Source organism: Hypanus sabinus, chromosome 2 (genome assembly GCF_030144855.1).
Source record: "Hypanus sabinus isolate sHypSab1 chromosome 2, sHypSab1.hap1, whole genome shotgun sequence".
In the NCBI taxonomy this organism is placed as follows: domain Eukaryota; kingdom Metazoa; phylum Chordata; class Chondrichthyes; order Myliobatiformes; family Dasyatidae; genus Hypanus; species Hypanus sabinus.
In genome coordinates, this window is record NC_082707.1 from 78,039,307 (window position 1) to 78,056,940 (window position 17,634).

General features: G+C 38.6%; 1 protein-coding gene and 1 long non-coding RNA gene across 2 annotated transcripts in view; one reads left to right on the top strand and one right to left on the bottom strand.

Moving 5' to 3' along the window:
- Positions 1–6,264, top strand: part of LOC132380230 (uncharacterized) — a 43,819-nt gene extending 37,555 nt beyond the window's left edge. The window contains exon 3 of the long non-coding RNA XR_009507707.1: positions 5,636–6,264. This is a non-coding gene — a long non-coding RNA (uncharacterized LOC132380230). The remainder of the gene's footprint in view (positions 1–5,635) is intronic.
- The window catches only part of ppp2r3a (protein phosphatase 2, regulatory subunit B'', alpha), a 343,519-nt gene that overhangs the window by 147,280 nt on the left and 178,605 nt on the right, over positions 1–17,634 (bottom strand). The window contains exon 4 of the mRNA XM_059948908.1: positions 13,784–16,473. Coding sequence (XP_059804891.1) covers positions 13,784–15,883 — 2,100 coding nt within the window. The 5' untranslated portion in view covers positions 15,884–16,473. The remainder of the gene's footprint in view (positions 1–13,783; positions 16,474–17,634) is intronic.

Here is a 17,634-nt window from a genome sequence, read left to right on the forward strand (position 1 = left end):
TTCCCGCTTAGCTGTCAGTCACATATCTTGTGACTTTTTGACGCTGTCTGTTCCTCAGCTTTCTGAAAAGTGATTAGGATGTGGAGCTCACTACCAAGTGGAGCATTTGGGATGAATCGTGCAGTCGCAGATGCTGAATAAGTAGATGACGGAGAGGAGAAGAGCAGTGTACACTGTTAGGGAGAAGAAAAGGTGGGACAGAATGGGAGGAGGCATATCTTGTGTGAAGTACAAGTGCTGACTTGGGCTCATTTTTACGTTGTCAGTTTTGTGTCATGTAAAATATGAGACACAGTCCTCTCTGAATTCGTCAAAATGCTCACAAATTGGATTGACGCATCTAAAACTCATGCCCATTTCAATCCACAGCACAAACTCATGAACTTGACTAAAAGGCACTCTGGAGTGTTGTGAGGGAAGCTCCATGTAGATTCTGATGGGACTACACTCAAATGAATGCTGCTTTCAACCATTTCCCATACACTGACCTAAAGAGGGAGGAACCTCTTAATGGCATAACTTCCATGCCCGAGAGGCAACATCAATACAAAGTGTGGCCCATGGAAGAGAGAAATCAGATAGAAGGGAAAGGGAGAGATCTTGTAAGTTTTTTACTCAGAGAGCTGTGAGTGCGTGGAACACCCTGCTGGGGTGATGGTAGAGGCAAACGCTTTAGGGGCTTTTAAGAAACTCTTAGATAGGCACATGGATGATATAAAAATGGAGGGTTCTGTTGGAGGCAAAAGTTAGATTGATCTTAGATTGGGACGATATCTTGGATTGAAGAGCCTCTAGTGTGCTGTAATATTCCTTGTTCTATATGCCTAGTCTTAATGAAAACCTCTTGGATATTCTTTTAGTGGGATAAATATTAGGAGAGTTTTAAAAACAGAAAATGCTGAGGATATACAGTAAAGTGGAAAAGAGTTAACATTTCGGGTTAGAGCTTTAATCAGAACAGAAACATTGAACTGAAATGGTCATTGCCTTGGGAGAAAGCCACTGTTCGGGCGAGGAACCAGAAAACTCCTTAAGCAAACCGTGAAAAGAACCTTTTCAGAAAATGGTTACTCCTCCTGGAATGAGAAACCTTGTTAAATTGAATGATATGCAAATAAAACTTGTTCTCAACAAAAATTGTCAATATGAGCCATAGGTTGTGTTGTAGCATCTGAGAAATGATAATTCCCGAATGCTGTTTTTAAGAATTTTATGAGTAAATGACATCACTTTCATTTTTCTAAACTTGGGTGAGTAAGTGCCTAGTCTGCTTAATTTCTTATCCCGTGATGAATCTTGAAAGGGGATCAGATTGAGATCAGTTCAGTGGCACTGGTTCTTCCCTTTGTATGTTGTTTTCAAGTAGAAAAGAATGGGATTCTTACTTTAAAATACTAAAACAATACATCTTTGTCTTACTGTCTCAGCACAAAATTTATTAAAACCATTATGGAACAGATTGGATTGTTAAGAAGCAGTTACAGCATCATAGATTAGCAGCAGCTTTGCAAATCAGTTTCTTCTCGTAAATGTGATCCAAAATGGGGATTTAATTTAGTTGTCAAATGCATACAAGGCAATTTTTCATGGCTTCATGATATAACTTGCACAGGTAATGAGAGTTGGGAGCTTCAGCAGGAAGAAGTGAGAATGTGTAAGTCTGGGATAGATCCTCTCAAGTTGCAATTGTTCATTAAAAAATCATGCTTTTTATTCATTCAATGAGATACTGTGTAGAATAGGCCTTCCGGGCTCTTTGAGCAATGCCACCCAACAATCCCCCAATTTAATTCTAGCCTAATCACAGGACAATTTACAAAGGCCAATTAATCTACCAACCTGTGGGTGTTTGGATCGTGGGAGGAAACCCATGCAGTAATGGGGAGAACGCACAAACTCCTTATGGGCAGTGGTGGGAATTGAACCCGGGTCACCTGCACTGTAGAGCATTGTGCTAACTAACCACTACGCTACTGTGTCGCTGCAATGAAAATCTTATTAACATAACAGCAAGCTGTTGTATGTTGCCTGTAAGTGTTGTTAATGCAAAGAATTGTTTATAGAAGTGGCACAGATTTTAAACACATGAAAACATTGTTCTATTCAATAGACATACAATGTCCATTCTTTGGGAAGTTACTGAATACAATCTGACTTCAGTTGCAGCAATTACCACTTAACACCTTAGCAAGTAGGAAGTGAGGCTCTTTGACTCCCCTACAACGATAATTCACCCGTAGCTTGATAGTTTCATAACTTGCAATGTGTAACTGTGTAAAAGTGGTATGTTTGCATACACAAACATGTTCATCAAACATTCTTATTACTATTCAGGATAAAAGGATATATTCCTCTACTGAACAAAGTGTGTGGTTTAAATACTAGCCTCAAAACCCAAAGGGGATAGCTGGTGAGAAAAAATTCCATTGAAAGAATAGGAAATAAAAGAGTCTCTTTTATCTTCCATGTGCACAGTGACTGCAACTAATGCCTCTATCATTTGAAAGAACATAACTCATCCTTCACCAATACTGCTGCTTTTCCAATATACGCGCAAAACATGACGGCAACAATATGAGCAAAGTTACCTGCTGTCAAACTCAGTTTAAAAGATCTAAGATAGTCTTCCTCACCATGTACCTCCTCAACACTTTCGAGACACAAGGGACTGCAGATACTGGGATCTTCAGCAATATATAGTCTGCTGGTGGAACTCAGTGAGTCAAGGAAGATTGGTAAATGGATACCTGGAATGGACCTGATGGGACTAATGAGGGGTTTCAGCCCTAAACATCAACAATTTCTTTCCTGTCACCTATACTGCTTGGCTTGCTGAGCTCCTCGAGCCTATTGTGTATTGTTCCTCAAAGCCTTTCTTCACTTAAGCTTTTCCTTGTCCAACATAACTGTTTAATGGTATAATTATATATCTCTGTTGCTCACTGAGACTAATATGCTGCTTTTTTTTACATCACATTTGTGATCTGAATGTTGTGGACTAAATGATTAGAGAGGAATGTGCAAAATATGACACATTTTGGAGGTACTGCATATAAAAAGGTGGCTTGTTTGCTCACTTTGCATTTTTATTTTCATTAGGGTATTTGTTCATTCACAGTATTGACTCACCTCCAATTAAACATTTATTATACTTTGTTACAGAATTACCCAGCGTGGAAGTAGACCGCTGGCTCATCGTCCACACCAACTGCCAATTACCCATTTATATTAATCCTATACTAATCCCACTTTTTTCTTCCTACATTGCCATCAAGTTCCTTCAGGTTCCACCAGTCACCTATAATGGGGACACTCTCAGCATCCAATTCATCTACCAATCTATGAGAGGCATAGATAGGTTGGATAGTCAGTACCTGTTTCCCAGAGTACCAATACCAAACACCAGAGGACATATGTACAAAATTAAGGGAGGGAAGTTTAGGGGAGACATCAGGGTTAAGTTTTTTTACACAGAGGGTTGTGAGTGCCTGGAATGACTTGCCTGGGATGGTGGTGGAGGCTAAAACATTAGGGATATTTAAGTGCCTCTTGGACAGGCACATGGATGAAAGAAAAATGGAGGGTTATGGGGTAGTGTGGGTTTAGTACTATTTTTTAAAGATTATATGGGTCGGCACAACATGGAGGGCTGAAGGGCCTGTACTGTGCTGTAGTGTTCTATAGTTCTATGGTTCAAACCACAGACTTTTCCATTCCTGTGGAGGAATCCCATATAGGAACAGGGAGACCATACCCAAAGTCAGGACTGAACCTGCAGATCTAGTTGTGCAACTGCGCCCTCTTGCTTATACTAGGAAATAGTTTTAAGTACCAAATAAGATGCTGGAATTTTAAAATCTGCTGAATATTAATAAATACTAGTTGCACTTTATAGTGCCTTAAATGAAATAAAACAAGGTTTGCAACAAAGGTGAAAATGCAAGAAGTAGACTTTAGAACAGGCCATACTTTGACCAGCACACACCAGATGCTGGAGAAACTCAATGTTACTCTGGACCTCCAGCATTTTGCTCTGGATTTTCAGCATCTTAGGGATCTCTTGTGTTTCAAACTTTGACTGAAAAATTTGGTCAAATGTTTTAAAACAAAGTCATAAAGGAAGTGAGGAGCTTTAGGAAAAGAATTCCAGAGCATAATGCTATGAGGTTGATAGTTTGACATTCAGTGGCAGGGAGGCATAACAGTCCAGGGTTGCTGGAATGCAGGGATCTTGAAAGGTTTTAGATAGTGAGGCCATGGAAGGATTTAAATAATATTAAATCCGGACTAAACCAATGTATGTCCATAAGCATAGGGGAAAACAAGATATTGTGGGCTAGCAGACATAGTTAAATATGGATGAGTCAAGTTTTGGGATATGGTGCAAATTGGGAATACATTGGAACAGTTAGCTCTGTAGTGAACAAATGCAAAGAGGAAGGATTTTGGCAGAGAAGCAGTATCTCAATACGTATATAATTTGTTGAAGTAATTCAACATTTGAATATTCTAAATATTGATTTGTCTATTTTTATTCATTCATGTTGATTCATCTAACAAGCCAAACCCAATTCTGTAAATATTGACATCAACACTACAGTATTAGCATTAAGAAATCATTTGTATATAATTCCAAATTCCCAAACATAATGTGACAATGAAAGTATGGGTTATAATCTGGTAGAGTAATTTATTTTAAAGGCCACTGTCAAGATACCAATTCTGTAATATGTTCTCAATGACTAAGCGAAGGAGTTGACCTATGAATATTAAACAGTCTGACGATGTTATGGTTAAAGGTATTATTGACAGGTCAGGAGGGCAGAATCCTGTTGATTACCCTGCACGCAACTCACTGCAGGTTGACTACTAAGATCTTTATGCCCTCTTTAATCATAGGCATAAAGCATGCTAAGAGGCTACCAGCGTAAGTTTTCATAACAGTGCATGCCAGAAATAGATCACATTTTAAGAAGGCATTCTAACATGAGTAATAATCTTACGGTTTGTACACTTTGATCTTCATAGTGGTGATAGGTTTTCAACCTCTTCATTTAGACCTAATCTATTTTAGAGACTGAGTTAGAGAAGCTAATTAAATGGCTGGAAGTCCTTAAGGATCACAAACTATATTTTTCTACATTGATACACTGAAAACTTACTGGAAAGTATATTTATTTCATCCTTGTTGATCTTTGCAACGTAGGTTGATCAGTGGAGACAGGACATTGAAGTCTGTATGGCATGAGTAAAATGTCAAGAGGAGAAACAAATGCAACTGATTAGCACAAACCTAGTTTTATTTTCAGTATTCATTCAAGGTCAAACTGTGCTCCAAAAGCTTTAGTTTATCTCTGCAGGGAAGAAATGTATGTTGTGTGACTTGTGGACCATCATATGTATCACTGATGTTAGGAAAAATTTAGACCCGATACAATTAAATGCCAGGCAATTTCATGATGTTTCCATGTTTACCTACAGGTTATCCTCAGTTCATTTATCCATGGTTAAGCTGCTTTTCCATGTTATTTGTTTGTAGCCTTGCATGGTCTAGATTGTTACTTCTGTGGCCACCTAGTCAGTCTGTAAGACATCTCATTCATCTAATACACATGAACCATGTACTTTATCTTAGAAGTCTTTCAACTCTTACTGAGGGGTCTGCAGTGGAAAGGATAAACAGCTTCAAGCTCCTGGGTGTTAACATCTCTGAAGATCTATCCTGGGTTCAACTTATCCATGCACTTACAACGAAGGCAAACCAGTGTCTATATTTCATTCAGAGCTTGAGGAGATTTGGTATGTCACCAAAGATTCTAGCACATTTCTACAGATGTACGTGGAGAACATTCTAACTGGCTGCATCGCCATCTGGTATTGCGGGGGCCAATGCACAGGATTGGAAAAAGGTGCAGAGGGTTGTAAACTCAGCCAGTTACATCATGGGCACAAGTCACCTTACCGTCAAGGAAACCTTCAAAAGTTGATGTCTCAAAACGGCAGCACCTATTATTAAGGACCACCACCACCCAAGATGTACCCTCTTTTCATTGCTACCATCAGAAAGGAAGAAGAAGAGCCTGAAGACACGCACTCAACATTTTAGGAAGAGGTTACAGCTTCTTCCCCCTCTCCATCAGAGGTTTTTAATGGTCCATGAACCTATGAACTCTACCTCACTGTTTTGCTCACATTTTGCACCACTTAACTATTGTTATATATTTTTTACTTTAACTTCCAGTAATTTTTTATGCATTGCACTGTATTGCTGCCACAAAACAACTATTTTCACAATATATATCAGAGATAATAAACCTGATTCTGATTCAGCCAGGTAGAAGAGACAACCTATGGAGAATATATCCACTGCTTCTGAAATGCAGCTCTGATAATTTTGATCAAGATTAAGATATGATTATTTTTCCTATGAAAAGTAGAAATACAAACTGTTTACTAACAATTGATGGTAAAACATTAACACCATAAATATACAATAAAAATTGGAAGTTTAATTTAATTTTTAATGTCTGTAGTAAATATTGGTAGAGAAATTAAAAATTTGTACCATTAATTTTGAAACATGTTTGTAGTGGGCACTGCTAATGAAGTAATATTATGTGAATTGTAAGGATAAATGAGTTTTTTTTTAACTATCAGCAGTATTCTCAGTTTTAATGCAGAAGATGGCAAGTTTTAGAAACTGTCATCATTATACTATATGGATCTCACCTGTCCAATGGAAAACAATGTACTGAGGAAATCCACACAGAAAAAAATTGTACCTAGTCAAAATTTATTTTGTAATACAGTAGAATAGTGTAGTAAAAATAGTGTAGTGTGTAAAAAACATAAAAATCCTCACAGATGCTGCAAAAATTTGTTCACCCTGAGGTCTAGGTGTCATTCAGAATCTATAAGTTATGAGGACTATTGTGCAATATACAGCCTACCCAGTTTACAGAAGACCTGACTTACAGAAATCCAAGTTTACATAAATTGTGGCATAAAATTTTAAATAAGTTTTCACAACAGTAATAACATTTATGATGGTATTAAAAGTTATGAAGTATTTAGTGGTATTTATGAATGACTGGATACTACATATTCCATTGGTTTAATTATGAGTGACTATTCAATAGAATGAAAATATTATAGAAGGTGTACATCGAGTGATAAAGTATGGGTGTCTAGAGGTAACAAATGTTTCTGACTCAGGGAAAAACAGTTTACAGATAGTAGACAGAAATAGAACCCTTATGTAACCTAAAGTCTGCCTGTTTATTGATGTATTTCCATGTTACCCGATGGCTGCAGTACACATCAAATGGATATATTCAAGATCCAGTGCTCTATTTATTCAACTGTGTTGACATACTGTGCTGCTTACTACACTGAGCCAAAAAAGAACTGAAGAAATGACACAACTGAAATTCCTCTACTAACAGCTGCCTCCTTCAGCAACATTAATGGCATCAGTGGGATTGCTAATCGGTCTAAAATTAAAACACGGCTGAAAAGTAAACACAATACACTTGACCAGAGGGATTAAGTTATTGGTTTTTAAATTGGCAATCAGGTCCTGCCAATGACCAGCTTCTCCCACCCCCACCCCCCAACCCCCCGCAACTAGGATGAGCTAGAAGTGTGATGCAGAGTGCACAATTATAAGAAGGAACAACCTTTACCTGATATTTCATGAAAATGGAGAATGGTATTTGCAGGGACAGTAAAGATACTTCCTCTCTGAAGTAGAGTGCAGAACAAAAATGATTAGCAAACTTTAGATGAAGTAAGTGATGACAACCATCCTATCAAATGTTCTGATTGTGGACCATTTTTTCTTGAATGAAAGAAACAAACATTGCCTTCTCCAATCAAAAACAGATGCAGTATTCTTCATGCAGTGTTTATTCATTTCCATTTTGCTGATAAATAGTTGCCAAATAGCATTTGATTCTCAACTTCACTGGTACTGATCTAATAGCACAATGATATTTCCTTGGAAAGCAAAAAGCTGCAGATGTTAAAGATATGAATAATAAAGACAGAAAATATTGGAAATACCAGCAGGTATCGTTTCAGGGTGACAACCTTTCTTCAAGTTTTGTTCCAGTTTTAGTATTTTTTGACAGCAGACCTTCCAAGTTTGATCAGCAGTTAAAGAACAATAGCATATTTCAAATGCTTCAAGTGACTATATTTCAAGTAGTCAAATACTAGACGTCTGCCTAATAAATACAGATGCAAGTACTCATTTAAGATCTTGCTCAACTCTTTCAGCTCCTTTTGGACCATTTTTGTCCCTTGCAAGCCTTTTGACTTTTGCTCTTAATACATGTATCTATGGAAGCTCTTGGGATTCTCCTTCACCTCTAATGCCAGATCAACCTCATGCATTCTTTTAGTCCTCTTGATTTCCCTCTTAAGTGTTCTTTTGCATTTCTTATACTCCTCAAGTACCTCATTTGTTCCTTTCTGCCTATACTTGCTATGCACCCTCAAAAGAAAGTACCCTAAAGCTGTCAGCCTTGCCTTTTATTCTAACAGGAACATAAAAACTTTGTACACTCAGACCCTGCATTGCGTGGATTTGTTACAATGTGGTTAATTGATTCTTTATTGAAATCTTAAAAAATAACAAAAAAAAATTCATTCTAAACAACACTTAAAACTTCTCGAGTGGCAGCCATTACAGTAAACATTCAATCAGCCAATAAGAGCACTTGACATACACTCTGAGCCACTCCCAGCCAATCACATATTTGTTCAACCTCTGCCTTTCCCGTGTGTGTAAACGTTCTTACTCACTCACCAATTTATTCCATTTTTTCACCCATAATGTCTTGAAAACGGCCTGAAACTTCCAGTGAAGGTGGTACGTCTGAGGTGACTCGGGAAAGCAATAGCATTGGTGTGAAACTGAAAGTGATACGGCATTTGGAAGCTTGTGAGTGTCAGGTTAATGTTGGTGTCTCTTTGAAATTTGCAATGTTCATTGACAGTGACTCTGACTGGGAGCGGAGCTATAAGACAAAGAGGGGTGTTCTCGACATGATTTCCTACTACTGAGAACTGCTTCTTGAGTGGAAACTTTGGAAAAGGCGGTCAAATCTCGACGCCTGCTTGAAGAAGAAGCCACAATTAGAGGAGGACCCTCAGTCTGGTCCCTCCTCTGAGATGTGTCTGCTTCCCTCCACTGATGTACAGGTTAGGCTGACCTGCGTGTTGGGTACTCCACAACTTACTGTGGTACTTAAAGTAACATCTCGGGTTTGATTTTTTTAATTATCAGGCACCCATGTCCATTTGCGTAATGTTATTCTGTGTTCCACCTCTGAGGAATGCATCCTCAGTGTAAGGTAGGATCTGAGGGAACTCTCAAGACTTCACCTTTGAAGGGTATCCACACCTTTCTGATGCCATTAAAATTTTGGTCAAGATGACATCCTGCTGCACTGTCCGCTAAGGTTGTGGCTTCGACTTATTTGTTCTTTTAAGTTCATAGGGATGGTTTTGAGGTAGCACAGGGAGTTAGAGAACAGGTTATGTTTTATGGGCAGAGATGATGGGACTTAGGGGTCGGGGCATTAAATGAAGAGAGGGGCAAGAGCTAGTGCTAAGATCTAGACCAGTGATCCCTGGTCAATGGCAGGCCCTACGGTCAAGGGCTGGTGACCCCCTAACTTGCCGAGTCCTGGGTTCAGAGGACTGTGCGGGCTGGGGGCGCGAGGACTAGTGGTGAGTCAGCCAGTTGAAGACCCGGTGGCATGTCCAGAAGTTAGAGGACAGAAGTCTGCAAGCTGGAGGCCTGTGAGGCTACCAGCCTGGGCTGAGTACTGTAGGTTGGAGGTCTGTTGTTGTCTGGTCCTGGGGTTGGAGGCCTGTCTGTGTATGTGAGTGGTGGGAGGATGGAAAGAGGCTTGTTTTGCTGCTGTTGTTTTTGTTTTGTGTTGTTGTTGTTGCTCGTGTCATCTGCTGAACATTGTGGGCAGGCTATGTTGCTGCTGGGATGTCTGGCAACCCCTGCCATTTACCCCCAGCCCATCCTTAGATTGTGTTAGTTGTTGATTGTTGGTTGATTATGTTGGTTGTTAATGCAAAGGACACATTTCACTCTATGTTTCAATGTACATGTGATTAAATGAATTGAACTCAATCTGAAATCTGAAACTGTCCTTTCTTCAATTTCGAATCTTAACTTGAGTATCCTCCATTGTTACCTTGAAGCTAATGGAATTATGACAGTGTGTTCACCTACACACACTTCTTCACCTGCTCTGTCTCATTCCCTAATAACAAATCTAGTATTGCACTCTCTCTAGTTGGGACCTCTATACCTCATATATTGATTAAGGAAACTTCCCTGAACACACTTGACAAACAATAACCCATCCAGTCCTTTAACAGCATGGGGACCTCAGTCAATATGTGGAAAACTAAAATCACTTTATTTATTAATTAGTTTTGCAACTCTCTGCCTCGCTCTACAAATTTGCTCCTGTAAATCTCGACTACTGTTGCGTGGTCTATAATAACACGGTCATCCCTTTCTTATTCCTCAGTTCCATCTATTTAATCTCAGTAGATGAGCTCTCCAGTCTGTCCTGACTGAGCACAGCTGTGAAATTTCCCCCGAAGACTAATGCCACTCCTTTGATATCTCCCTCCCTATCATGCCTGAAACAATGTAGCCCTGGAACATTTTGCTGCCAGTCCTGCTCCTCCTGCAACCAAGTCTCACTAATGTCTGCAGCCTCATAATTCCATGTGCTGATCTATGCTGTAAGCTCATCTGCCTTACCTACAATACCTTGCATTGAAATAGATGGAACTCAGAGCCCCACATGCTCTATCTTACACTTCTTGTTTTGTACGTCATTTTCCTAGTGTAATTTGATATCAATAAAATTGATAACAATAACTCAAGAAGATGCAGTGCAATCATCAGGAATTTATGTCTGTTAAATTTATCTAAAACACTGAAATCATATAGCATATGGTTTTTGAAAGATGTATCCTGGTATTTAACTTTTTCTCCAACTCCATGTATGTAAAAGTTTAAAATATTGGAAATAATGGGAATATTTAGTAAAGCTATGGCTATGAAAGTCTCTGCCTCATAATGAAAGACAAATTAAATATGCATATAAATTTGATGTACAGTGTCTTTGACACAAATGATTGTCAAGCACGAAGTGGCGAATAATCCTAATAAAATCAGATTTAAGACTACTTATTGGATGAAATGATAATATTCCTTTGAAATGGTCAAAATATTATTACTTATTCCAACTCAAATGTGTATATTTCTTCAGCTATGAGTAATATTCTTTGATCAATTTCATTTGAATTTTTTTCATGAATTTAAATGAAAAATTAAGCCATTGAGCTGATAAATCACATTTTCAGAATCCATCAACTTTGAGCAGATTTACCTCTTTCTTTATTTGTCACAGGATGACACATACAATTATAAAGAATGATTTTAGAATAAATTGAAACTTTGTCCATCACTATACTTAAGTAGACTTTAAGCCCTTCCATGGTTCTGTGAGGGATGCATGGTCTTTCACTTGGTGTATGAGCAATCAAAGAATTATCATTGTGAGGCATCTTATAATGTGTGTAACAAAGCATTTCAAATGTCCTTTTAACTAAGTGTCCAAAATGTCCACGTGTATAAGAGACAGAGAACTGTTCACATAGAGGAGGCTGCATGTTGGAATATCCCTCTACTTCCCTCTCATTATATGAAAAATAATATACTCTGATGTGAATAGTGAAATATAAAAGCAAATTTTTATGCTGGCTGTCTTTCAAATTCAGGTTTTAATTCAAGACTTAACACAATGGCACTGCTTTGATTAGGCTGCTGCAAATGAAGTTGAAATTTGCTATTAGAATATGAATTGATTAGAGCCTAAGAACTGAACTGATAACAGTTCCAGCTCAGCTACTGCACAGCCTGTATACCATTTAATGTCCTTCTCACATCAATGTAGCCTAGTTTAATTTTCAACCACATCAAAGAGAAGAAATACTCTTTTTAAAAACAAAAGTTCAGAATTTCAGATGTGGTTGCTGATGCTTTTGTTTAGTTCTCAGATGGGAACATTGCTGAAAGGCTAGGATGTAATTCACATCCCTATTTGTCACAAGAAGGTGCTGATGGCATGCTTTCTACTTGTGCCATAGTTATTATACTACTAAGTCCTTTAAGTCCTAAGTCAGTTAATAGCCAGCCACTGTGGTTGTCTAATGGAGTCTAATATAGCCAGGCTTTGTCAGCCGCTTCCCTTTCCTATGAGGTTAGTGACCAGTTAAGTTTTTACTACAACTTAGTTGCGTCACGTTCACTTATACCGAAAGCAGCTTTTTGTCCGTGAGTCCAAAACTGAAATGGTGGTTTTTGAAAAATATCCTCTGGACTGTGAATTCAGTTTTTTGGATTATTGACATCAGTAATATATCTCTAGGATCACTGTGCTTTTTGAAAGTCATGTATGAAACTTTCTGCAACAAATACTTAACTTTTACATAACTGCAAGTTTGTACTTTCACCATTTTGCAAATGGTGCAAATATGTCTGGTGCACATTATTCCCTTTTTGAATTCTTGAATGATCAGATTTTTGTATTCTGCTATAGCAAAACTTTCGATCAGGTTGTGATCAAAACTTTACAATGGCTAGCAACATATTCAAATATCATAGATTTCTTGAATATGCCCACTTGGCTCTTTTTTAAAGAGGTTGATTTACTTTGACACAAAATACAAAAGGAGATTTTCATTTGAAACAATCCACCAGGTGGGAGTGTGACAAGTGAAGATTATCTTGGGCTAGAACTCAACATAAGTAAAGGACCATTGGCAGCTCATCTGCATTGCTGAAGTAAAAGGAAATGGAAACTGAGTGGGTCGTACAATATATATTTTTCACTCCTGTCCAATTCCAGTTTCACCCCTGCCATGTTACCCACCACTAGACACATACTAACTTGCCTTTTTCCCACTGTCTCTGGGACATCTGTTCAACTGCAATTAAATACCATTGAACTGTTCTTGAACTGTACTTTTACATCTTTGCCTATCATTTATTTGGAAAATGTGCTGAAAGAGCTCACATGATTTTTCAACCATATTTTATGCCTGCCAAGTTAAAATGAATTAATCTGAATCTTTAAGATTTAGTAAGATGAAAATTTAGACTAAACTTCTGGATGAAATCTTTCTCATTTGATCCGTTCTGTGGAACAACATTGCTTATGACTTCTGTAATCTGAAAGTTATTATCAGGAATATTGTAACTATCAATAAATTAAGAACTATTGGTCTGAAATCAAAAGAATTCTGTCATGTAGCATGAAGAAAGCTAGCTTGCTCCTCACTTGCTTGACATTGCCACACTTAAAGACCAAGGCTAAAAACTTAAAATTATATCCATGCCACTAGTTTTGACAGACATAAATTGCTCAGCATATTCATATGGTTAAAAATGACATCTAATTGAAAGAGGATCTAATTATCACAAATTAAGGAAAAGGAAATCAAAAATTATCACAAATGACAAGGAAAGAAAGTCAAAGAAAGGATTTGGATGTGATCGTTTGTGAAAGGGCAAATCCCTCCACGTAGCCTTGAAGTTAAAACAATAACACGGCTCATGATCCTTTTGATATTTACCATGTTGAATATGTGAGCCATTGAAATGAACTGACAGAATGACATCTAAACAGGAATGCATATGGCATAAAACAAGAAACGTGTGCAGTTTGACTCTTACCTTGATCACCTCTGGTGTTTGTTGAACTGATAGGTATGAGCTTGTGTCTTTAGCTGCGAGTGGCTGTGTTGAGTGTTGAGAGTGCTTTTTGCAAGATTCTGAAGCTTGTGATAATGTATCTTGGAGTATCTGCATTACTTCTTTTTCTCTTGCCAAAGTACCTTTATTACTCCCACGATCTACCAACTCCTGAGCGAAACCTTCTATACTTTCCAGGATACGCAAAAGCAGGGCAGCATCATCTGCTTCACTTTTATTATTTGTATTTACATTGGTTCCTTTAGTGGGAGAAGGTAATAGTGCAGTGTCGTTCTGTGACTCTTCTCTGTGTTTATTTCCAGACTCAGTGGTCAAAAAATTGAATTGTTCTGATTGCTGACTATAATCTTTCAAGTCAATGTTATTGTTCTGAGAAGAATCACATTTCTGCCTGGCTTCTATTGTTTGAGAAAATAATTCCAAATCCATCAGTAACTTTTCAATATCTTCTTGTTGGATTAACTTATCATTTTCTGTTTTAGCTTTGGAGGGTTCAATAACTTCAGGGGTTCGATTGACCTTATTGGAACACTTGGGAAAGTCAGAGGCTGCGCGGACACAGGATTTACTTTCTCCCATGTTATCTCTAACTGCAAACCCTGCATCTCCTGGTCGTCTACAAGCATCTGCAGGAGAGAGCTGCTGTTGAGGCTCAAGACTTCCGGACACTCCGATATTGAAACAGTCTTTCCCTCTTGATTCTTGGACCAATACTTTGACAACATCGGAATCCTCCTGAATATAAAGAGGTTCCATGGACATCTTAGGAACATTGCCACTGTTTCTGGGCAGAAACGAATCTTGAGCGGAACAGCTATCAGTGTGATTTAGTGGAATTATGTGAGGTAGAACATGAGTTTGATTTACAGCAGTTGAGTTTTTTTGTTGGGTACCATTGTTTTGAAGATTACCATTAGATGAAGGCCTATGGACATTTTCAATAGGTTTCATGTTACAATTGGTGGCTCCGTGGACTACTGGAGAAGGAGGTAGATTGGTAGATAGGGATGAAGACTGGACAACATCCTCATATCGGGGTGGTTGATCATTCCCAAATGGAAGGTATGGTATTTGCTGCAAACTATTCAGGCTGTTAACCAACTCAGCAAAATCATGCTGATTATCTCGTCCAGATAACCCATGTTCAAGTTCAAAAGGCAACTTCTTCAGGTAGCTAGAAAGTCTTGCCATTACATCTCTGTAGATTAGGTCTGGATTGTTGCTGGCATTACTGTTATCATTGTTAAGGGACTTGCTCTTAATGCATTGCTTAATAATCTCTGTGCATTTTTTCAGGTCTTCAGAGCACTTCAGCAGAATATCCAGGCAAACCCTTATATCCTCTCCTGAGTCAGAACTGTCCGGTTTGTGTCTTTCTAAAATCTTAGCAATTAAGTTATTTTCTGAGAGATTTTGGAAGTACAACTGTGTGGCGTTGCTGATATTTTGTTTGTGCAATGTATTAAAATTTGCCTCTTTTTCCTCAACAGTCGTTTTCTGTGCAAAACTAAAAGGAGGGCAATTCTCATTGCTGCCAATATGGTTGTAAGTTACATCAAAGTCTGTAGATTTTCTGCTGGCCATATCTGGTTTTACTTTCCTTCCTTTCCTGAAGGTCACATGACTTGTGGGACATTTCACCTTTTCAAATGCAAACTCTTTGATTTTTCCACTTGCCAGATTTATGGTATCACCAGTGATGTCTTTGAGACTCGATAAACACTGTGTAGCCATTCCCTTTTTGGCCCTGCTAGTTCCAGGCAGGAGCTGATGACTGTCCACTGTGGCTTCAGCAGGAGTGGCCGTGCTTTCAGCACTTGAAAACTTGTGGGTCAGGTCCTGAGCTCCTGCAAATCGTAGGCTAGATGAAGGCTGGACTGTAGGAGTCAACAGCTCTGAACAGGTGGCATGATGGACCACATTGCAATTGATTCCAGCAGCATTCAGAAAGGCTTGACAGGAGCCATTACAGTAGTGTACAGTATGCTGGAGATGTTGATCTATTATGATACTGTTATAACAGTTCACAGTGCTAACAACGAGCTTGTACGTTGCTGCCATCGCACAGAATAACTGGGGAAAATTTTCCTCCAACTGCTTATCACAATATGACTAATAATTTCTGGCTGCAGTTCTGCTGAAACACTAAATTGATGGCACTGAGGCTTCTAGCTGTGTCATTCTCAGTCAGTACCTGAATATCCTTTTGAAGTCTTTTTTGGGATCAAATCAGGTTGTTAATGCAGATGCAAGTTCTAAGTGGTTGGCTCTTACAAAGCTTTTGAGGCTTGCAATGATAATGAGCAGTCAAATTGAAGCTGCTATTATCAAGTCAGCCAAAACGACAATAGTCTGACGATCTCGTCATCTGTCAGTGTTGCTCTCTTCACTCAGGAAGCTGATGCAAAGTTCTCTGCAGCCAAGGCATCAGTTGCCATTCTTACGCTTTGGCTATTTGGCCTAGAGACAGGCCAATCGTAGCATCTGAGCTGCATCACATCAACGAAGAGACATTCAAGTGTAAAGTGATGCTTTGGGGGGGGGGGGGCGTAGACTCGCCTGCTGAGTTTCAAATGTGCGCAGCAGATGTGCTTCAAAATTCAACAGACATGTTCACTGTCAATAGCTTTCTTCCTGTTCTCAAGCACCAACTGAAAGAGAGAGAGAAGCGACAATGTGACTCGTGAAGCTATGAACACGACATAAGAATAAAAATTGAATTTTTTTTTTCATTATTTAATCCATCACAACTAGACAATCAGAATATAATATTAGTTATGTGAGACATCCATTTACTCTGTAACCGTAATAAGAAAAATATGGTTATTTGAGTGCACAGCTTTTGGTGGTGGGGAGTAGTGGAGGTAGTTTCTTTGCAGCTACTAAGAGAACAACCTCAGCAAAACAATGTTTGAAAATAATTAACTATAGTGTTGGAAGAATCCATTCACATTAGCACTGACAACAAGAACAGGAGACAGAAAAGAAGGGATTCCCATAACTGATTTGTCCCTGCTTCCAATCAACACTGAGTTATCTATTTTATTGTGTTAATAAGCATGAAATCATCTGGCCCGGGTCATTGCTCATTGTCAAATTGCTGCTGATGTGAGGAGAACACATTTCCTCTCAGCTCCTAACAAAACCCCTGAGGGAAGCTGTGAACCCTTCTTTACCCTACAGATAAAAGCATGCATCCAAATGTGTCAAGTGCCCATTGAGGCTTTGTCCACACTAGACCGGATAATTTTGAAAACGCCGGTTTTGATAAAAACGATAGGCGTCCACACTAAGCGTTTTTGAAAATACCTCTGTTCACATTAAAACGGGTATTTCGGCGAATCTCCTCCTACTGGGCATGTGCAGGACACATCTACTGAAAACAAGCGACATGTTTGGTGTCGAATCTCGCCGTGAAAGACATGGTGCGTGTTTGTCCAGTTACAGGCTAGAAAAACTTAATTGCCAAATGATGGACTGCTGTTGGCTCTCACGCAGGAGGACTTAAAACTAAAAAAGCATATATTGGAGTGTATGGAGGCAACCGACAGGGAGTTCACAGACAATAAGACCCGGCTGACGACGAACATTGAAAAACTGACTAACTCTGTTGCATTAATAAAGTCCCTTGTTAAATGTATAAAACATGTCTGCATCAGTATTATCTTGTATTTCCGTACAATGTTACATTAGGCTGTTATGCATCTATTTTCAGAGAAGTACTTGCATAAATAGGTAAACTACCTTCATACGAGCAAGGACAGAAAACAGAACAAAGTGAGCATACTCATTTATTTAGTAAGTTATGGGTC